General features: G+C 36.8%; 1 protein-coding gene across 11 annotated transcripts in view; it reads right to left on the minus strand.

The window, feature by feature from the left end:
* adgrl2a (adhesion G protein-coupled receptor L2a) overlaps positions 1–23771 on the minus strand; it is a 180722-nt gene that overhangs the window by 56381 nt on the left and 100570 nt on the right. For all 11 annotated transcript variants that reach the window (XM_051673249.1, XM_051673247.1, XM_051673248.1 and 8 more), the window contains exons 5-6: positions 15224–16024; positions 982–1275 (exon numbers count right to left, since the gene is read on the minus strand). In XM_051673249.1, coding sequence (XP_051529209.1) covers positions 982–1275; positions 15224–16024 — 1095 coding nt within the window. The remainder of the gene's footprint in view (positions 1–981; positions 1276–15223; positions 16025–23771) is intronic.

Here is a 23771-nt window from a genome sequence, read left to right on the forward strand (position 1 = left end):
ATACACACTCAGTACCTTAGATGACAAAAATGTCTGCATCAAAAAACGCCATAAAAATATATATTATCATAACTACCAAATATTCATTAATTTTCAGGATTTTAACCCTTTAAATGCCAGTTTGTTTACATAATGCCACTGTTGTTTTTTACACACACACACACACATTTCTCAATACACATGTACAAAACACACTCTGACATCCATACCAACACACCCACACAATTTTAGCTGCACCATTTATTCAGTTGGCCTGCAGTGCTCTATAATACAGCAAACAAAAAATAGGGAAAAAGCATGTATTTGCTCCATAGGCTAAACATGAGAAAAAGGGCCCAATCTGGTGGAAAATATAAAAAATGTAAATTTTGAAGCCAGGTCTCCGGAATGAAAGCATAATATCATAGATTTCATGATTTTATGCTTTAATGGCACTGGGCTCAAATACTGCAATTTTAATGGGTTTCAGTGGGGAAATTTTTGTCCTTAAGATCCTGAGTGTAACTAAAAATACACACCTTTGGCAAAATTTATGCCGTTGGTATTAACACAGCCAAAATGATCGAAAAAACATAAATGAAAAAGACAAAAATGTCCTGAAGGTTGCACAAGGGTTAAATATAAAAAAAGACTGAAAAAGTATAGAATGATCTTTGATCTTTATGTTGCTTGGAAAACCATAAACATCCAACAGTTCGGCTAATGAACTATATTACGTGGCAGAATAATTATTTATTGTGATTACTATTATCAAGAAATAACTGATTCATTAACAACAAAGCTTAACCATGGCAAAATCACTGTAACACATAGCCTCTCTTTATTGCTTTATTCAGATGGTGATTAAGTCAATCCTACGAGAATTACCTTAGATGCCAAATGCACAATGCACATCAACATAATATAGTGACTGATAGCATACCAAAGAGCTCTGAGTGGAAAACTGCAAAGTGTCACATTTCAACAGGTACATGCACCCACCTCGAGTTCCTTTGGGGCAGGGCCGTTCCACCAGCATACCCCGCTGGGTCTGTGGCCACAGGATGTCTCTAAGTTCTACGCTTTCACAGAACCGCTCAGGTGGAGGGAAGGACTCCAACGATGGTGGCGTAGTGGTTTGGGGAAGTGCAGCTGGTGATTTGGGTGTCTTGTTAGCAGCCCTGGTCCCTGCAGTGGTAACTGTAGTCACCTGACCTCTCTGCTGAATGGTCGTTGTTGTAGTGGTTGTTGGTTTTTGTAACTTTGGTGTTGTGGATGCCTCTGAGATAGGCGGTGCTAAAAAGTTTAACAGGTAAAATTAGTTTGTGCAAATTATGTTCAATCCTTTTTTTGGCCATCTCATTTATCAAGCCTGGATAAAAAATATGTAAAATGATTTCTTTTTTATACACTTTTCTCTCTATTTTTTTTTTTTCATCTAATTCTCACCACCACTTAATAAAAGTAAAAATATTTTTTTCAGCTTGCATTCAAGACCTTCAAGCTTTGTTATATCTCAAGAGCTTATTTAAGAGTTGAAGTGCAAAGTTGTTTAAATATATATTTTCTCTCACCCAGGCTTTCTCTGTCCCTGTCTCTACAATTCATAATTTTAATAAAAAATACATAAAAATAAAAAACAAAAAATAAAGTAATGCAACAGGCAAGAAATACTTATTTGTTTGGTACACATACTGTATCAGTGTACAGTGAGCAAAGTTTGCAGGTCATACTTTGCAGTGGAAAATATGCACATCCTATTTCAAACATGTAATTAAGTTTATATTTTCAAGGTTCTGAGCAACTCAAAAATCTTGCAGAAAGGTTTTGGTGCTTCCTATGGCCAGTCCATTCCTGCTATTTGTTTCATTTTTGGCTTAGTGTGTGCTTTGCCTTTATAGTGCAGTATTATTTCTTAATTTACAGGCCAAATCTGATAGATATGACCTCATATCGTCCAACACAAATGTGTATAAACCCAAAACATGTGCGATAGTAAAAAAAAAAAAAAACACCCTGAACTCCACCTGCTGCTTTCACCAGCTAACCAGACTCTCTGATCGACAGCATGCAGCCAGGAGACCACTGATGAAGCGGCCCATAAAAGTGTGAGAGATTTGAGCGCAGTATGTGTGTGAGAATGTCTGTATGTCTGTTTTTCAGAGAAAGAGATCGGCAGAGTGAAAGAAAAGGCTTTCTTTTTGTGGTTAGACGTGACCTACTGTGAATTAGTGTCAACTGACCAGTCAGAGCTCTGCTTCAGACAAAAACTGATCAAAAACAGATGCTGTGTGTTTACCTGCACACAGATCTTTACGCTTTTCACCCAAGTGTGTGAATTTTGACACGACTGGCATGACTGGTTTGCTGTTATTGGCTGTTCACTCCAGATTCTGACTGGTTGTCATGATGGTTGTAAAACAAGTTCAAGCACAACACTCCTTACAAAATTAAACCACAGATAAGAGAATATTATTAAATTCAACATGAATTTCACAAAACCCATTTTACTTCTAGAATGTGAAATTTCAGAGTGAAACAGAATGTTCAATGAGATAAAAAAAAAAAAAAAAAAAGAAAAAAAAATGTAGGGTTGGACTTTTATCCATTATGATATTTTAATAATTTTATTTGTATCAGAGAAAAATAATAGTAACACTTCACCATGTCTAACAAAAAGCTTACAAACAGCTATCGGCAAGCCACTAGTACATTTTGCTTTACATTTACATATATTCATTTAGCATATGTTTTCTCATTAAAGTGAATTGCAAATAGTGCATACATTAAATTGTGTCAAATACCATCTGAAGGTAGCTTGAGGTATCAGAATATCTCAGGTCTTGAATCTTGTTTTTAAAAAGCATTGTACCATGGTACAGTGATGTATTAGATGGCAATACCACAGTACTTTGATATACAGTATACCAAGGTATCTCAATGAAACATGTCCAAAACACCATGATATTACCAGAACACTTTGCTGGAACCATGGTACTGTTTGTTAGTAAAAATAAGTTTTTAAACCGTGACATCATTCGGAGTACTGTATATTCTGCAGTGTCCTTCAGCTCTGGACACTTAGTCAGTCAGCGGTCTCATACCACCCAGGTGTCTGTTATTATTTAACAGAAAGCTTTTGAAATGTGATTTATGGGTATAGCGGTATTAATTTTCTCTTTGTTGTATCAAAGGCCATTTCTCTTAAGATAAGTAGGCTACGTCTGCTGTGCTGTAATGAAAATGTGTCTGACTCGCATTAAGCTCAGAGGAACCTTCAGTTCACTGTAAGAAAAGAAGAAAATATTACTCTTTGTGCCAGAGTACAATTTAATATTCACAAACTGTTATGGTGATAGGCATCCAAAATTCACACACACACACACACACACACACACACACACACACACACACACACACACACACACACACACACCAGAGGCGGACCTACAGGACAGGCAAGCCAGGCAGTAACAGTAGTTCACTGCAACGGCACATGAAACCAATGATAGGCAATGCTTAGCAGACTAGAATGACATTTTCGAAGAAAAAAAAAACCTAGAGGGGCCCTCACCATTTAGCTACAAATTTAAGTATGAGCAGAATTTATAATGTTGTGACAGTCACAAAATTTTCATGAGATCAGACTGCATGTTTTGAATGTTCAAAATTCTGTGACACCCCCTAGAGGGGCCCCCATCCCTTTAGCTACTAATTCAATTAAGAGGGGGATGCAGGAATCATGAAGAGGACATCCGATGTACCAATCTGGGAGTCAGAAGAGGAAAAAAGAAAGAGGAGGAGGAGAAGAAGTATGACAGTGCTGGTACAGAATCTGTAATGTTTACTGAACTATCCCTTCTCATGGAAAGATTGCCATCTGCAGCGAGAATCACGATTGGTATTGTTTACACACACTTCACGTTATTCTACATACAATTCTTATTTAATCGCAACAAACTATACATCATTAGAAATGCGTAATCTCCGTAATCTTTTATATTTCACCACTGTTTTATAATATAAATTTTAAAGTAAGTGTAATTCCTTAAGTTATATAAGGAGTGCACATCTGACATGCTAAATCAAAACGACATAACGTAATAAAGACACACATGTCCATTAAAGCAAGTAAGCTCTTGTCTTTTTGTCATTGCGAGGCTTCAACAAATGAAATATGTGTGCATTTAGAGACAGTTTTATGGATTCTCATATGTTTACTTCACATTTCTTTAGAAAAGATTGGATTGTCATTCAGTTTTCCTCTAAATTATGCGACTCTCACGGTGTGTTACGTATGTACAGAAAGAGAGGGGCACATGTAGAAGAGAGTTATTATATCACAGCTAGATTATGTTTTCTGTCGAGTTTAGATAAGCAGCTTCTATGGATTAGATCATTTATTTTTCATGAAAAGAGTGGTTGTGAGATGGCATTGCCAGCTTTTGAACCAGATTTGAATTAATTCTTGTTAGTGAAAGATAGTAGCATAAATGCTCCATGCTTTCTTTTCTCTCTCTAAGAGCATCACTGAAGTCTTTACAACACCCCAGACAAGCACATATTGAATGTGAATTCAATTTATCACAATGTGGTATTATTGATATCGATATGGCCTTCTCTCAAAAATTATTTTACCTAATTCTGTGTGTTACAATGAGAATATTCATGCTGAATGAGAATATTCAAGCTAAATGTATCTGATATCTGAACGTATATAATTATTTACTGATATTTGAATTTATATAATTATTTATTTTAATTATTTAGCAGTTCCATGGACTTCCAGTGCAGCCTCCTGCTCTGCTTGTGATGAAGAGGATCTTCACACATCCAGCAGTGCCATCAGCAGTACCACAACAGCAGGTACTTCCATCACATCAACACCTCATAAAGAGAAAGAGGCCACACCACTCCCTAGGGGCATCACCACAACAGAAGGATCTCTTTAATAATATCAGATGACATGTACTATGGCTAAGTGTCAAGTGATGCTGTGTGCTGTGAAATAGTGAAAAAGAAGTCCTGAGTGCACTTTGAATGTATTTTTATTTTTATTTTTTAAATTGTATTACAATGTGCACTTTAATTTTTATTATTATTATTATTATTGCATGAATTTAATATACTTGAATTTTAAATATAGCTTACTGCAAATGTTCTGTTTGATATGTTCCTGTAATTGTTGGAGAATAAATGGTTAGTGTTATAAAAGGGTGTTTTTTTTGGGGGGGGGGTATGTACCCATTGAGGTAGCTAGCTACAGTTACCTCAGTGGGTACATACCATAAACTTCTATTGTTTTTTAAATTAAACTAAATATAATTGCTTCAGACTTACCCTAACCCTAAATTTGTGTACATGTTTGCATTTTAAGACTTACAAAAAACTAGAGCTGTCGGAATTAATGCGTTAATCGCATGCAATTCATTTAAACAGTTTAACGCATTAATTTTTCTTAATTGCAATTAACGCAATTACCGTTAATACAGCATAAACCAGCATAAACACTTGCTGGAAGGGCGGAATCTTTGTAATGTGTCCACCCGGAGTCATTACAGTGACGGACACACCACAACAGTGCTTCACTGTCAGTGATAAAATGTTGGAGAAAGGACATCTTAGCGCTATTATTTGATGTACAAAACAAACCTAGATGGAACTTCAAGTATTTCCAGCGCATTTCATGTCTTAACTATCACTCCACTTTTCCCGTGGATTTCAGTTCGGCACTGGACGCTGGAGATGCTCTGATGCAAATCATGAACGCAGCTTCACGATTGCTGTAGTAAAGCTGAGATTTAATGCCCATTGCAATGAATACTAAACCTTTGGGGACTAAAGTCGTCTTTACACAGCAAAGGTGGCACAGAAGCTGCATCTGAAAATGGCAATTATAGGTATATTTTCACAGTTTCCCAAAATCTAGTTTCCCAAAATCTACTTGGGAGGTTGACTTATTGAAAGAATTAATGTCACTTGACTAGGTGACATTATATTGTGGAAGGCTTTGTTTGGAAAATGTTAATAAATCATTGTATTGTTACATATTCTTTTCTTTTCTAGGATGGGAACAAATGCATTTTGACAGGAAAATAAGTATATATGGTGTCAAATTTCAGCATTTTCAAAAGCTGCGATTAATCGCGATTAACTAAAAAAAACCTATACGATTAATTACAATTAAAAAATTTAATCGACTGACAGCCCTACAAAAAAACATACATTTATTTCTTTATTAAACACTTTTCTCTTAGCCTCTATCAAAAGGTAGAATCTGTCAGATTTAGCTAACTTTAAGGGACATGTTCAACAAATTCATTCATTATGTATTGCTAGGTTAGAAACACACATGTATACCCAATGGGAGTCTCATAAAGGGTGGACAGAGGGGGGGTCTTTTAAAGGGATAATCAATAGGAGAGGCTGGGGGAGGGGTTAAATGTAGGTGTGGCCAGGGGAGTGGCTAAATGTGGGAAACTCAAATCAAAGCTGGAAATCTGCCTTAAACAGATTTAAACAGCAAACAGCAGCAGCAGTAATAATAACAACTGTTAATTCAAAAGATGTCTTTAACAAAAATAGAGGCTGCTGAGCAATCTATCCTTGTGACAGTACAAGTGAGACTAAAATAAAGCTAAATCCATTAGTGGTCGTCTGCAAACAAAACAGTGCTTTAGCACACAGTAGGGTTCTGGATATTTCTCAAAACATCAGAAGTGTAATGTCACATGGCTAAGCTGACAATTATCACAATCAGTGTCAAACTAATTCCATTAATGATGAGGAAAAATGAGATTAGGCGGCAAGCAGCGTAATGTGTGTTTTCCACCCCGATTCGGATGGCAAATATAAATTATGTCTGTCTCTCCCTCATCAATGATGATTCTCAATTATGAAAGATGATTCCTGTATGAATATGCTGCTGGTTTTAATAATTTTCCATCAATCAATCAATCAATCAATCATTCAATCAATCAATCAAATATTTTATGTGCGTTTATGGTAATGTATTTGAAATAAATGATATCACAATAAACCAGTGTTAAAAAATTAATTCAAATAATAGCATGGCAGTTTCTGAGAATGGTTTTATAGAACAATTTGGCAAAAATGGTCAAAAAAAAAAAAAAAAAAAAATGTGTATAGACACTTTGTGATCGGAATTTCTGTCTATACCAAGGTAATAACATACGGGGGGGGGGGGGGGGACACAACACAGCAAAAAAAATTACATTTGAAAACAAAGAATGACATAAAGTTCTGCTCTTGGATATCTTTCTGTCAACTTTCTATTAAGTGTCTCAAAAAAAAAAAAAAACACTTTCTTTCAGTCTTTCAAAGATTTTATGCCAGCTACCTAGAAAGCTTTTGCAAATTCAGGGATTAGTTCTTTCTCAAAAACATTCATAGTATCAAACCTAGTAAATATGACTTAATTTTGTAAAAAAAATAAAATAATAATAATTAAATAAGTGTTCAGAGATTGTCTGCACAGAGCACAGACGGGACCACAACTGAAGGTACGGGCGAAATAGACAGTTTGACTCAGCTGAACTACCAATCAAAACGTTCGTTTTAGATGCGATTGAATATTTTTTAACCAATTATATTTTCCGTTTCAATAAGGGGTGGGACATTTCTAGCATCTACAGTGAAATAGGTCCTCTTGGCTACTGATGTGCTGGAATGATCAAGCAGTGGATTAAATCTGATTGGCTGCAGTTGACTTAAACTGCAGTAAAATGAATGCTGGGAAGGAATTTATTTATTTATTTATTTTTATGGCTGACAAATACAGAACAAATAAAGTCTCTCTCATCCACGCTGTGCTGAAGAACCCATCTCTGCGCTGTCCAGTTATTTATACAGCGCAAATCACGCTACCTGTTTGAACTTGATTTACACCCATATGATATGGGAACCTTAAAGGGTCTGTGCTAGGTTAGTTGAAACCAGGTTTAACAGCCATGACATTCTAAACAGCAGTGATGAGGAAAAAAAATGTGACACGCACAACAATATTTACATGCTTTTCAATCCACACATCACCACCCTTATAGAAATTTAACTTGCAGTTACTACAGTAACTCTATAGTAGAAACTATTGTGTTTTGGCAGAAATGTATAGATTTATTTATTATAAATGTTACTATAATGATATTTCAGTCATGACAACTCTTGGAAAGATTTAGCATGTTAATGACATCTTGACAGGATATTGATCTTGGTGGGCTAGATCTGCTACGTTGTTGCTGTTGCTGCTGCAGAGCAAGTACGGAGACTTGCTACTGCTAGAACATACACAGAAATATGGAGTTAAGCATGTTGGCATGCTGATGCTGCTGCTGCACAGTTAGAAAAACACAAGACATGCTGCTGCACAAGTAGACATAAATCCAATCCCAATGTAGCAGATCTAGACAAGTAGAGCTGGGGAGGAGGAGGGTTTCAGAGAAAACTCTCGCCGCACGTTGCAATGAAACTGGCTTACTTGTAAACTGAGCAAATTTTAATGTTAGGCAGTACACAAGTTGATTGGCTACCTGATTACACGTCAAAGGACCTATAATAATTAATAATTTATAATAATTAATAATTTTCTTTATTCATCACACATTATACATTTGCACATATACAGTGAAATTCTTCTTTTTCACATATCCCAGCTATGCTGGGGTCAGAGTGCACCATGAGCTTACACCATGTGAGCCGATTGGCTTGACATATCACATGTGAGTGAGTTGTTTGGATAGAACCAGTTCAAAGAACCTATCAGCTTGAGCCATTCCTAGTTTCATGCCTGAACTTAGTCATTCAAATATGATATATTAGGAGAATATTAATTACTTTTTACGGGGGTTTGTTTTTATAGTTTCAACATGTGTTAAGGATAATGTTTTTTTCATTCCAAATTCGAAGTAAAAATGTTATTAAGAGCCTGATGAAAGATCGGTATCATGTAAGAAGTCCTACTGTCAGAATGTTTGAACATAACCCTCCATAAATTATGTGTTAATTCACTTTTTACAGATTTTATTGTTGTTATTATAAGTACATTTATTTCTGCATCCCCACATTTCTACATAACAATTCTATGCAAAAATAACAGTTAACTGCATTTGCGATTAACATTATTATTATTTATTATATATTATTAGTTATTATTGACTCTATTGTTATTTAAAGGCCTTAAATCCACACACCCCTTTTGTCCCAGTCCAGCCCTGTGTCTGGGTACACCAGTCCACCTGGAAACAAGGTTTTGTTTAAACCTACAAGGTATACAAGGCACAGGATTGATACCTGATCAGGTCTCTTCCTGTCTAAGTGGATGGTTCTTTGCCAAAATAAGCTGCAAAGTGGATCATTTTAACTTTAATAAAAGGGCAGGACTGTCTTATCAGATTCTCACATGCAGAGTTTCACCAGCATTTGAAAATCAAGGTAATTTTACAGCTATCGAAGTAGAGCAAACATCAGCTCTACAGAGCACAACTACAACTTCTGTGTGAGTGAGCTGATTATTGAGATGATGAGATAATCACCACATCTAAAATAGAGAAAACACATCACTATAAAAATGACGGCAGGTTACATTCAAGTGGGGGAAGGGGGCGATCTTTTAACTCACGTGCTGCATAGGAGCTAATGCTAGTGAAATTAGCATGTTTTTGACCTTCATCAGCACTGATTGTAGAGCTAATTACTTCCTTTACAGGCGGCTAAAAGAGAGGCAGAACATATACTAGCATATTCAATCAGTCACATCGTACAAGTGTGAACCATGAGTGGATACGATTGTGGTAACATTGTGATAACATTTCCTTAATGAAAGATTCGAACCCTCAGACGTAACACCCCAGAGAAATGTTCAATGCATTTCATATCTAAGCCTTAATACTTTGCATCTGAAGTGATACTGAGTTGATATTTCTTACTTAATTGCTTTCTTGTGCAGGGATGAATCCGTTCGATGGTTTTGAATCAGTGCTAGTAATCGCTACAGGCAAAAGGAAAGCTGCTAGTGCATGCAAGGAGTGACTCAGATGATTTTACTCAGATCTCAAAAATAAGTCTGATTTAGTGCAGATAGTAAAGTGGTTATGAATGTCATACACAGCCTTTTGAGAGGTTATGAGTGTCTTCTCTAACCGTCAGAGGGGTTATTTATGTCAAATTTAGCCTTCAAAGTCACTATGTAACAAAATGTTTGTTCCTGAGTAGTAAGTGTTATTTCCTAATTGCTTATGCCTCAAAAGTATAGAAAATGGCTATTATTCTCCACAAACTTTGCTTTTGTTACCAGGACAGTGATATTTTGAAATGTACCTATTTCCAACGAGAAAACGGGCGAATTTGTGTCTTTTCGTTCACATAAAGTCAGAAAAAACAACAACATATGAATCCAAATTAACATGTATTTATACTAAAGTAATACAAAAATGACTACAAAAGATTTAGAAGTGAGTAGTTTTTTGAGATTTACGATTATACTGTAAATCATTTCACGAATCAGCCCCCAAATGTAGTCTCCCATCATGTTCTCGTTATACTGTCCTTGGTAGCGGCGTTCAAAGTCCAGTATATCCTGGTGGAAGCGCTCGCCTTGCTCCTCCAAGTACGCTCCCATGTTCTCCTTGAATTTATCAAGATGAGCATCAAGGATATGGACTTTGAGGGACATCCTACAGCCCATTGTGCCATAGGCCAGAGTCTCAACCAGCTCCACATAGTTTTCGGCTTTGTGATTTCCCAGGAAGCCCCGAACCACTGTGACAAAGCTGTTCCAAGCCGCTTTCTCCTTACTAGTGAGCTTCTTGGGGAATTCATTGCACTCCAGGATCTTCTTTATCTGTGGTCCGATGAAGACACCGGCTTTGACCTTTGCCTCAGACAGCTTAGGGAAGAAGTCTTGAAGGTACTTGAAGGCTGCCGACTCCTTATCTAGAGCTCTGACAAATTGTTTCATAAGGCCCAATTTGATGTGCAGTGGTGGGATCAGCACCTTCCGGGGGTCTAACAGTGGCTCCCACTTGACGTTGTTCCTCACCACAGAGAACTCGGTCCGCTATGGCCAGTCCCGCCTGTGGTAGTGCGCCTTGGTGTCCCTGCTGTCCCAAAGGCAAAGATAGCAGGGAAACTTGGTAAATCCGCCTTGGAGACCCATCAAGAATGCCACCATTTTGAAGTCTCCTATGACCTCCCAGCCATACTCATCATATTTAAAGGCATCCAGCAAGGTCTTGATATGTATTGTGGTGGAATGATCCACCACTCTGGCTCGTCATCGTCGCCCCGCCTCTTAGGGCCGCCCTTCAGCCAGGCTCACGACGGGAGTTGGGCGGGAGAGCGAGAAGAGGTTCATAATTAATAAGCCTCGTTTGGTCAGTGGTGAATGATGCACACCTGAAGGGATAATGCTTCATCACCGCTGTCTTTAAAACACAGTGCGCACCTCTTCTCGGGGAGCCAGCTTCAAATCTCCATCCTCGCACGCCCAGGACCAGAGCTGGGTTGAGTGGACACGCTGCCGGACCCGTTCATCAGACCCCCGGATGCCATAATGAGTCACCGGGGGTGAACAGCTCACGTTGCTGCTAATGGGCTAGATGCCGGGCCGCCTTCCCCTCAAGCTTGCCGCGGGCCTGAGAAGACAGGCCGCCAGTGATGCCGCCACCCCATGCGCCCTGGACTTTGGAGAGGAGTGTGAGCGGCCGACTAAACCAGCCTGTGCCTGGGCTTTCCTATGAACACTACCCCGCCCCTTTCCCGGAGCCCCATTCACCGCGAGGATGCCAGATTCCCCCTTTATTATGAACGCTATTCCCCCTTGGACACTTTATTACCCCTTTTGGACATTTTTACATTGATTATTATTTCCAATAAATGCCTCTCTGAAGCATGACGCCACACCCACTGTGTCTGTCTCTTGCTCACCCTGCCACAGTATCCACTTAGGCAGCTGGAACTAAACTGATCTGGTGGGCTTAAGGCCCCTGTATTTATACTACTATTTATATTACTGGAAATTTCTAGAAAGTCCTAGAAGTTACTCCAAGTTTACTCAGCACTGAATCTATCTGGAATGTTCTAGAAAATATGTAAATTTCAAAATATCACTGTCCTGGTCACAAAAGCAAAGTTTGTGGGGAATAATAGCCATTTTCTATACTTTTGAGGCATAAGCAATTAGGAAATAACACTTACTACCCAGGAACCAAAAAAATAAATAAATAAATTGTTACACGGTGTTATGAATGCTATAAGCCACCTGCTTAGTAGGCCTATTTCAAACTTCTCGCTGTTGTTTTTTTTATCCAAAGCAACAGTACACTTACTGTTAGGACAACCCCCCAGGAGCAACCTGAGGTTAAAATCAAAACTGACCATATTCACTCTTTTAAAATGTTCTTGGTCTTATTGTGAATGATTTATCAGTACAAGTTATTCCAAAGAAATGAAATGTCTTTGTTTTCTTTCATCAAAATGTGATAACTTGCTCTACCTCTGAAATGACTTTCCATTCCGGCTGACATTGCCAAGCTCTCTAAATTTTCAACCATCAAATTGAGTCATAAAGAGACAACTTTTCATGGTCAAATCAATTCCTGGTGGATAAAATCACACCCCTCCCTACATTTTTTTTTTTTCTAGTTAAATGGTTTCACTTGTAAATACACAGATATTTTACTGAAGTAAAATGGGTTGTGAATGACCTTTCACATTGACTTTAAGTATCTTGATCAAGAGCACAATGTGCATAGATTACACTAGATTGGTCATCCCTTGTGTGGTCTGAACCTACAATCCTTCAATTACCAGGAGTGCATTTACCAAAAGCATCATTAGCCAACTATGTTTGCAAGTTCCATCGTTACCAACATAATTCAACGATTTGGTGTTTCCCGAAAACTTAGCTCCAACGAACATTTGCAAACAGCATCGCAAAGCTGTGTGGTTAAAACTACATCTCTTTACCAGTGGTTAGAAGCATAGATCCTTTTTAGTTTGCATACAGCTTTCCTGTCTTCAGCAGCTTTCTCGAATTAAAATGCTTTCTGGTGTACGTGCAAATAAGCTTTTATAATTTAATATTCGCAGAAGTTATTACTCCACCCCCTGTGCAATGTCATTAATGACAGCTTTATGTTGTTGAACCTAGTGGTTCAAACGATGGATGTGCGACATAGTTAATATGGTTTCGGGAAACATTTGTGACAAGCTAGTTAATTTCTCCAACGATGCATTGTGCTATGGAGGTTAAGCAGTGAGTTACTAGTTACTGTACTCAATGTCTGTACAAGAAGATTCAAAAGCAAGGTAGACATCACTATATCCTCTGAAGAGAGACACTAATATTATATAAACTTTTTAAGCCCCAGTAATCTGTGTAAAGTTGTTTGACCTCTACGCTTAGCCAAATCTTTCTTGAGTAATGCAAGATTTTCGACCTCAAGGCTGAGCTGGGATTATGGTAATTACAGTTATTATTTTTTCAATGTAAAGATGATCTGACATATAGTCCGGTCATGTTGTCCCTGCTCTTGACAGCTAAATTACAAACATGCTGTACAGACGTGAGCTTTCAGATTGATCCGGTCTCGATGAAGAGCAATCTTTCAGCACAGACACATTCAGAGGCCTGCAAGCGTGAGTGTTGCTGTTTGTTTAGAGGTGGTTAGGGAATGAGATCCTCTCTATTGGGGGTGATCCACTGTTGCCGCAAGGCTACCGACGTACCTGTCCAGACAGGTAACCCTCTACCAATGAGGGAAGCAGCTGTCCCTCTCTGCGGGACAGCGGGAGGGAGTTTAGCCCCAAGAGCCTAAACACTGGGGAGGAATGGGTCTGTCTTTTGAAAACCCCTAGGGACGCGTCTCTTATTATATGCTAACAACGCCTATGATGTTGTTTACTGCTGAGACCCACCACTTCACTCTGAGATGTTGCTTACACTCAAGAAAGGTTTCCGGAATACATCAAGCACATATTAAATCTGAAATTAAAAATCAGTCATCCGTGATATTTGACACACAGATTCGGGTGCCTGAGGAATACTGACTCAGTGGCTGAAATCACGCGACCACTTAAACAGATATCCCGGGGGACTCTGTATGCATGTGAATCAGTGTTGGGAAGGCTACTTTGTAACTGTTGCTTGCCAAGCTAAAAGCTACTCATAATTTAAAGCAGTTAAACTACAGTAAGCTACTCTTTTGAAAACATTATTGGCTACAATATAAGCTACTAACAAAAAATTGCTAACTACATTGAAGATGCTTTTTAAATATATTACTATCTAATGATATAATTTATAATTAGAATGAATGGACAATTTTAATTAGGGTGACAGCATCAAAGTTTAACAGATACATTTACATGAAATACACCTTAAAATACTACACATGCTAATATTATATTATATTATATTATATTATATTATATTATGTGACGGAAAAATGAACAACAGCATATTCCGCTAAATATTCCGCTATAAAAAGAGAAGACCTAAAATGCTGTGACTTGAATCTTTTTTTTTTTTTTTTTACCTGTTCATTTAAATGAACTGTTCAAATGAACTGATTCACTGCAATAAATCAGACTTTCCAACACCACATATGAGAGAAAGGACTGTTTAGGAGAGTGTGTTTAATTATCAACTCAGTTTGTTAGCTAACATTAAAAACAGTTACATTACTAACAACACTAAAATGCTACTCATTGGAAAAATGAGCTTGTTATGAGGCGACACATCAATAACATTAAATCTTATTTGTTCTTGTGCATCTTGTTACCAAATACAGTATATAATGACACAAAAACCAATAAGGTTTAATGTTATTGACCTGTCGCCATATTTGATTTTGGCTCTGAAAACATGAGTTGACCAATGATTTGATTTGAGTGTGAATATCAACTTAATTTTGGTCCATTCATCGTACAAATTGAGTGTATGCCTTAAGAAGACTTGGAATATGACGCTCGAGTCGAATAAGCTACGTTTATGAGTCATTAACCAATGCTGTTGTAAATCAGCAATCACAAATTTGTTTTAAATATATACTTTTGTGTTCTGCAGAAGAAAGAAAGTCATATGGGTTTGCAAAAACATGAGGGTGAGTAAAAAATGAAACAATTCTACTTTTTGGGTAAACAATTCCTGTAAATTTGTAATGTTGTTACTTTTAGTCAATTACTTCCCAGCACTGATGTTGATGGATGGATGCAAAATGGGGCTTACCGTGAGCTGGATCAGGTGGCCCAAATGCCAGATTGTATCGCAGGATGTAGAAGTTATTCCACACATACAGCTGGTTGTCTCTAGGGTTGTATTCCACAGCGGCAATGTACTGGTACTGGTTGGGGAAGTTGATGTCAATGTATTCACCTTGGTTCTGTTTGGTGTTGTACATGTAGTCGATGAGGCTCTTACTAACTTCGCTCTCATTGTCTTCATATGTGGATCGTACCACGTATAGCACGCCGCATATCATGAAAGCGTTGGAGGCCGATCGCTTGTCGTAGGTTGTCTCCCAGGTCGCCTCGAAGCGAAGGGTGTAGGGGTTCAATTGACTGATAACCATCATGCCGTTGTTCTGCTCAGTGGCATAGATCACCCAAAGACCGTTTTCATCCACTGCCAAGTCGATATCTGTTTTTCCACCCCACTTATATGGCGAAGTGTCGTGATAATTGGCATTGTTTATAATCGCCTCCCCACTTTTAATTCTGGTCCGAAGGTCAAATTTGACAATATTACGTGTCCTCTCCTTGTTAAAAAACACTGCCCCATCATAAACCACAAATCCTGTACCGTCAACCCGATGGGGGAGTTTATAAGTCGTAGTTTGTCGAGAGTTTTGAAAGTCATCAAGTGAGTTGTACTCGATAAGTGTATCTGTTCTGTAAGGGGTCCAGGGCATGAAATAAACCTTATCTCCTGCCTGGAGGGGGTCTTTGCACCATGACCCCGCTTGTTGCTCTGCCTCGTACAGAAACGACGGATCTCCCACTGCTTTCAGAGTTCCGGGACAAACAAAAACTAGTGATGGAAAGACAGAGCAGAAAACAGTCAAACGTAAGCAAACACAGCTCAAGCCAGTTGAAAGCAGAGGGCAAAGTGCCCGTCTGTCTCTACATCAGTCTGATAACTGGGTAGTCGGTGAAGACAGAAACACACACTAAAAATCTAACAGCTACCCATATTCACAAGCAGTAAAAGGTGCGAAGAGTCTGGATCTGAAGCTTAAACGGAAGCAAAATACAGTTTTCATGTGTCCATAAGCAAACAGTTTCGGCTCACTGCTGCTTGGACATACTGAAGGGGAGTGATGGGAAAATTAAACCACAACCAAACACAAAGGAAAAAAGGAAGGAAAACGACAAATCTGCCCTGCAAATAAAAGAAGACAACTAAATAAGGCTTGAGAAAGACGCAGAGGAGAGCAGCATACAGTACAGGCAAGTCAGTGTCCTGAGACAGTTTTCCCACAGTTTTTAAGCTTTATCTGAGAGAGTCTTTCCTATGGGCCTAATGTCACAATCATATCACAGCATAAAGCATTTTATTTCTTATCAAAGACATGTAGAGGGGTAAAGTGAAAAGGCGAGAGAGATAACACAGGTAGAGAGAGCAAAAAACAGTGTCAATCTAGTCAATCTAGAAGAAACCTGTTACCGGAGCATGCTGGGATCGTGGAGTGGGGATGGGGTTCGGACAGGCAATAAAAGAGTGTGAGGCACAGGAAGAGGAGGGGGAAATGTTGTCTCATGTCGCCAGACCTTTGACTTAACGGCATAAGGTCTGGTCCTCATTGCAGCTTATTTTTGCCAAAAACCGCCCACATAGATAGGAAAAGATCAGACCAACATGTAAAGGAAACAACCACTGTGTGTTTTGATTTTATCTGTGTTTAGGGGCTTGGTTGTCTGAGATAGATGAAACCACAGTTTGAAAAAAAATTATTAAAGGGGTCATGACATGAGGAATCAAATTTTCCTTGATCTTTTGACATATAAGAGATTTTAAAAATTTTCAAAACATACCGTAAATTTGGGAACTCAAAACTTCCACCTCAATAGAAAATGAGCATTTTAAACCAAACTGCAAAAACAGCTTATTTGGAATTTGTGGGTTTTGTGACATCACAAGGACCAATAAGTCATCAAAAGACTGCCTCTACAGCAAAACATCAACACCCACTTTTACAACTGGCCCCACCCACTGGCACTCATTCAGACAAGAGGTGAGAAGAGATGGCCTCATCTGTCATGGTAGATTCATACACCAAAGGGGACTTACACAGGACACCTTCATATATGTTTTTCTACATAAACATGCATTAGACGAACTGCTTTGACTGTTATCATGCATCTCGTGCCGCTTTTAAAAGATGCAATGTCAAGTTATAACTCTTAAAAATGAGACCCCGATTCTGCGTCTTGCTGTTTTGAGTATAAACACGTCCAGGATGCATTTCTGCTCCCATCTGCACTATTTTCAATTGTTGGTCTATATACAGTACATGCACTAGATGGACATCTCTCTTCGTTTTGACGAGTTAAGAGCAGTACAAGCGCAAATTATAAAGATGCGTCTGTTCTGCTCTATTCAACAACTCAACCGCTGTCTGATAGAACTGCAAGCCGTTATGTGTGTAAACAAACATGGAAGATGTGAATTGGCATGCCTGTGAAGACCAGAATCTCTGCTTTGGCCTGTTGAAGCACCCCAACATCAGGAAAAGAGAAAATGAAGGCTAACAGTTTATGATTGCATCAGTGCAGGATTGTTTCACCATGGACTGTATTATATTTGTGTATTCAGAACATTTCTGCATGTACTGTATGTGTTTTCGGCTCATATCAGTGTGTATTGCTTGTGAAACAATAAGATTCAAGCTTTGCAAAGGAACTGTTAGTGAAGGATGGGGCAGTTAAAACACTTTTGGACCCGACTGCAAAACAGGAAGTAGCGAGTTTCATTCATGAATATTTCAAATATCATGACTGTTTGATAGTTTATACAGCTGTGCTTGAATGAAGAGTTTAATATATTTAGATGAAATGTGTTGGGTTTATATGTGAACCCTGATATTTAGTTTTGTTTTATTGTAGAATTAGTTAATTCTCTTCCAATTGAGTTTAAAATTTGTCTGTATTCGAGGGGCTGCACGATGTTAGCCAATCACAACAGTGGGCGCTCAGGACAAAACCGAGCATTTCAGACAGAGGGCCAGAGACAGGGTGTAAAATTAACATACATTACTACCATTTTACCATTATGTGACTGTTTTGATACAAAAAAAATAAATAAAATAAAATAAAATAAAAAAAAACTTTACTAACATTATCAGTGGACCTCAGGGAAGGTAATACAATTATAAAAAAAGAGTATGTCATGACCTCTTTAAAATAATAGCGTGGTGGTTACCATGAACAATTATACTGAAAAATTTTAGAAAATGTGTATAGACTTTGTGGTCAGAGTTTGTCTGTTTGTCCAAAAGTAATAACTAATTATTATTTCATAGACATACAGATTATACAGTTCTGCTTGTAGCTATCTAGTTTACTTGCCAATAAGTGCCTCAAACAAAACTTTCAGTATCTTTCAAAGATTTGATAGCAGTAACCTGGAACAGTACCTTTTAACTGTCAATTGGCAATTTTTCGGCAGTGCTTGCCAATTTTGTGCGCAATATGCATCAGACAGTAAGATTACAGGCTGTTGACGGTCCGTGGGCGTGCCGACTGAGGCTGAGACTTGGGAAAATGGGGCATTCGTACCTCAGCATTACTACTAACATTTAACTGATGCTTTATCATGTTCTTTAAACACTTCCCTCAAATCCCTGCTCGTGCACTGACCTTTTCTGAAATGCAAGACCCTTTCTGCTACTTCTGCTATCAGAACAGTAAGAGTGGGGACAGGAAGGTTGTACAACCACAAAAAAAAAAAAAAAAAAAATACAAAAAAAATAAAAATAAATAAATAAATAAAAAATAAATAAAAAAATATATATATATGTATATATATTTTAAAGAAAGAAAACATAAGGAGCTGATTGTGTCAGTGATTTACCTTTTTGCTCCACTTCTATTTTAAGCGTTGGAAGAGAGAATGAAAGGAGTGCAAGGGGAAAAAGAGATTACAATGAATTAACCATCATGTCCATGATCACATGCAGTTAACATGTCATGAGGTTACGGGCATTATGCACAGAGCTACAGCTGTCAGAGGAGGAAGACATGGCAGTTAGACACCTTCAACACATAAAAAAGAGAGAGGTTAAAGGGGTTTCTGTCATGGTACAAAAGGACAGTGTATGTGGCATCGAAGACTAATCAATCGTCATCGAGGGAAAGCTGCGGGGAAATACACGCACTGAATTCCAGATAGTGGTGTATAGATTTTCATAAAAATCGACCGAGAAATCTGAATTCCAGGTGGACAGATGGTGAGTTGGTGCTGGAGGGAAACTCAAAACCAGAAAAAGAAAATTGTTCCTCTACTCTACACATCCTCTCCAAGCACTGAGTTCGTGTTGGCCCTTCTAAGCTTTATATGAATACCTGAACAGCCTTGTCTGGCAATATGCGGATTCAATTTCCAAGAAATAAAGTTTGTCAAAAATATTCAAACTTTTAAAAGGCTGTATTTTTATTATTTCTTGTTATCAGATCAGAGTAGCCAGGGGAGATTGGTACGCTGGTGCTTTTACTGTGGAAATCATTTGTCTGTCATCTCTAGTCTTATTGTTAAGATTTCCAGATGAAAAAGACTACAGAGCCCAATGCGTGCCCAATTCAGACACTATTAGGACCTTGAAGCCCAATTCAGTCACTGTCGTTTTAACTCGAAAGACCAATGGAGTGGAACTTCAAATGTTACTTAAAATTGTAATATTAAGATTACTGATAGACCAATCTCTATTGGACAGGCAAATTTAACATTTATTAAGATTATCATCACCAGACGATTATGCCCAGTGTCGGTTCCAAAATCTTCCAAACCTCTTTCAATCTATAGTGCACATTTTCTATTGCACAAGTGAATGTTTAGTCAATGTTGTGTAAAATAAATGTTTATTTTAATTCAGCAATTTTGTGATATTTATCACATCTAGATATTGACACTGGTCATTGGAAAAACCCAAATAGGCTGACCACTAATTTAAGGGATAGTTCACCCAAAAATGAAAATTATCTCATTGTTTACTCACCCTCATGCCATCCCAGATGTGTATGACTTTCTTTTTTCTGCAGAACATAAATATTTTTAGAAGAATATCTCAGCTCTGTCGGTCCCTACAATTGAAGTGAATGGTGCCCAGACATTAGAAGCTCTAAAAATCACATAAAGGCCACATAAATGCAATTCATAAGACTCCAGTGGTCAAATTCATGTCTTCAGAAGTGTTATGATAAGGGTGGGTAAGCAACAGATCAATATTTAAGTCCTTTTTTTTATTACAAATCTCCACTTTCACTTTCACAATCTTTCACATGTTGAAAGTGAAAGTGGATATTTATAGTAAAAAAGTAAAAAAAATAAAAAGAAAAAAAAGAAACCACTGAAGTCATATGGATTACCTTTATGTGGCCTTTATGTGATTTTTGGAGCTTCAAATGTCTGGTCACCATTCACTTGCATTGTATGGAAAAACAGAGCTGAGATATTCTTCTAAATATCTTTGTTTGTGTTCTGCAGAAAAAAAGAAAGTCATACACATCTGGGATGGCATGAGGGTGAGTAAATGATGAGAGAATTTTCATTTTTGGGTGAACTATCCCTTTAAGATTATAGATGATATTGTAATTTCTAGGAGTTTAACTTAAAAATTGTTTGTGCATATAATTTTCCAATAATAATAATAATAATAATAATAATAATAAGAAGAAGAAGAAGAAGAAGAAAAAGAAGAAGAATATGAATTCACCAGACAAGTGGCATATAATGCTAGTAACACAAATTAAATGCATCTCAGTTTACTTATAATCAAGGTTCGTACGGACCAATACACTGTCCTTCCATATGCTTCCACAGTATCATCTGTGACAGATAAAGAAAGACAGACAGACAGAGAGACAAAATCATACAGCAGTTATATCTCAGGAAGGCCATCTTCAGCTGAAATATATAAAATATTCCAAAAATTCAACATTTCAAATAACGTACAGTAACATTCCTAAGATCTTCCTAGAGCCTTATTATCACCGATTTACAAGCCATGAACTGCCTCTGTTCATGAAACACTGAACACTGTGCTCATTTGTAAAGCAGTCTCCATTTTGTAGAGAAATGGACCTCTATTCTGCTGTTTAGTATATAGATGAATCTCACGAAAGAACTAATAAAGAGAGATTTATTAATTCCGTAATTTAAGTATTTAAACATTATGGTAATATTTGTTGTACTGCCATTAATTTACTCTGAAAAAAATAAAATAATAATAATAATAATAATAATAATAATAATAATATATATATATATATATATATATATATATATATATATATATATATATATATTATTATTATTATTATTATTATTACAATAATGATAATCTAATTAGAATCACTGTTGAGAATAATGAGAATTACAGTAAAACATCCAAATGCATTTTGGTAAATAGAATTTGGACAATTATTATACTTAATTGTCCTAAATATAATGTCACAATGCAAATAAATAAATAAATAAATACATAAATAAATAATACATTTTAATGGTCCTAGGAAATTCCTTTTCTTATTGCAAAATGTAATTTCCTATTCTGTTCTTTGATTTTGTGTTTTAATTTTGATCCTGAACATATTTTAAGAGATTCACTGATATGGCTATAGATAGCAGAGAGTAATCTAGATAAATGATGGTAGTATGCATTCAGTGTTTCATTAGTTTACACCCACATATATAAGTAAAACTGAATATTTGTTGCTGTACGTTGACTGTATAGGACAAAGAACAGATGTAACAGATACCAAAAATGTCTTAGCTCTATGGATTACATAAATTTAAAAGTAAAATCAGAAGAAAAAAAAAAATATTGAAAAGCAAATTTCTATGTAAGATCAAACTCCAAAAAATAGAGCTTTTACTCATTAAAAATGAAATAATAAAGAGTCAGTCTTGGTAGTTCCAAGGTACTATTGAGGTAGGTAAAAAAAAAATAAAAAAAAATAAATAAAAAAAAATTCCTTTTTGTGACATCCATCTATGAGGACAGGGAAATTGCTGACTTAAACCAGACAATACAATCTTGCTGGATCTGAGAGTATGCAGTACAGTTAATACTGGGACAAATCCTGTTGTCTGAGATGCTGCTGGCCAAATAACATCATGAAAATTCCACTGTTGTGACCAAACAAGACCAAAATAAGAAAATAACTTCAAGCTTCAAACATCGGCAAGTCAAAAAAGCACCGTTCAGTAGCCTGAGGGTCAAATGAGCACTCTGGTGTCCTAGAAAATCAAACTGTGATTAGTAAATATGACTTGATATGACACCTGAACTTGCCTAGAGGAGGTAATGCAAATGCATTAAGACATTAAGATATTAAGACAAAAAAAAAATCATTCTGTGATGGTGCAAATGCAGTGAACATTAACAATCACAGAAGCTGAAAAACACAACACTTTATGAATCCAGAGCTTTCAAAACTTTGATTATTTCTTGTGGGATTTTGACTTCAATAACCAATAGATGCGGACTTAAATTAAACTAATATAAAGCACTAAATTCCAGCAGGCCTTTGTTATTTTCGGATTTTGGTGGGAAATGTTTGGAAGAGGACACTGTTTGCTATGTGAAGTCTCTAGAAATATTCTCTGAGAAGGCAAGGCAATTCAATCAGAGAATAATATAACTATCTAATTGTTTAATGGAGCAAAACAATCCATACTCTTAATGTAATGGGCAATCTGAGAATAGAAAGGAGCCGTTTGTTTGGAGTTTGTTCATGTTAGATCCATGTGCAGTCATTTGTCTTTTCTGACAGTCGTATTGTAAGGCTGCACTGCGGCTTCTTATGAGCAAACACAAGGATCAAGCACTAACATGAAACATCATTGGTGTGTTTATAAGTTGGCATAACATTGGCATATCCTTGCTAGGCCAAATCTTTTTAAGGCCAAATATATAATGGTTTTCTTTGTCTGAGAAATTATGTGCACAAAGAATGATCGTCACTGAACATTGCTTTGCATTCATGTTGTAGCTATTACAGTATTTATCTTATTGGTAGACGACAGACCGCTAAAGAGAAAATTTTGGAGAAAAGGACATTGATAAAGTTTACATTTAACTGTTTACATATTAGCTTTTATAAAACAATATCAAATTCATACAAATAAGCAAATAAGTATTTTGAACCCAAATCTGTGTGTTAAAAATACACCTTATCCACTGCTAAAAAATTATATGAAAAAACTTAAACTTTATATTATAAATGTGTGTATTGTTAGAATTAAGTATTGTAAGAAAATGTGAATAAAAGCTTTGCTCTTCTTTAAGGAAATAACAGTGCTTGCAAGGCAGGAAAAAAATAGTATCTAAGTTCAGTCAGCACATACAGTAAGGGCAAGAAAGAAGAAGATTAGTCGCAATTCAGCATGCAAAATGTATGACTTTCCAAATGAATTGTACATTTTCTAACAATGCAATTCAATTGCAGATTTTCAAACAATTCAACTGCAGATTTTCAAACTTTAAACTTATATTTATTTAGATGTACAATGTTCACCAAAAAACAAAAATAGATAGCACACCTAATATTGAAATTAT

This window comes from Myxocyprinus asiaticus, chromosome 35 (genome assembly GCF_019703515.2).
Source record: "Myxocyprinus asiaticus isolate MX2 ecotype Aquarium Trade chromosome 35, UBuf_Myxa_2, whole genome shotgun sequence".
Classification (NCBI taxonomy): Eukaryota; Metazoa; Chordata; class Actinopteri; order Cypriniformes; family Catostomidae; genus Myxocyprinus; species Myxocyprinus asiaticus.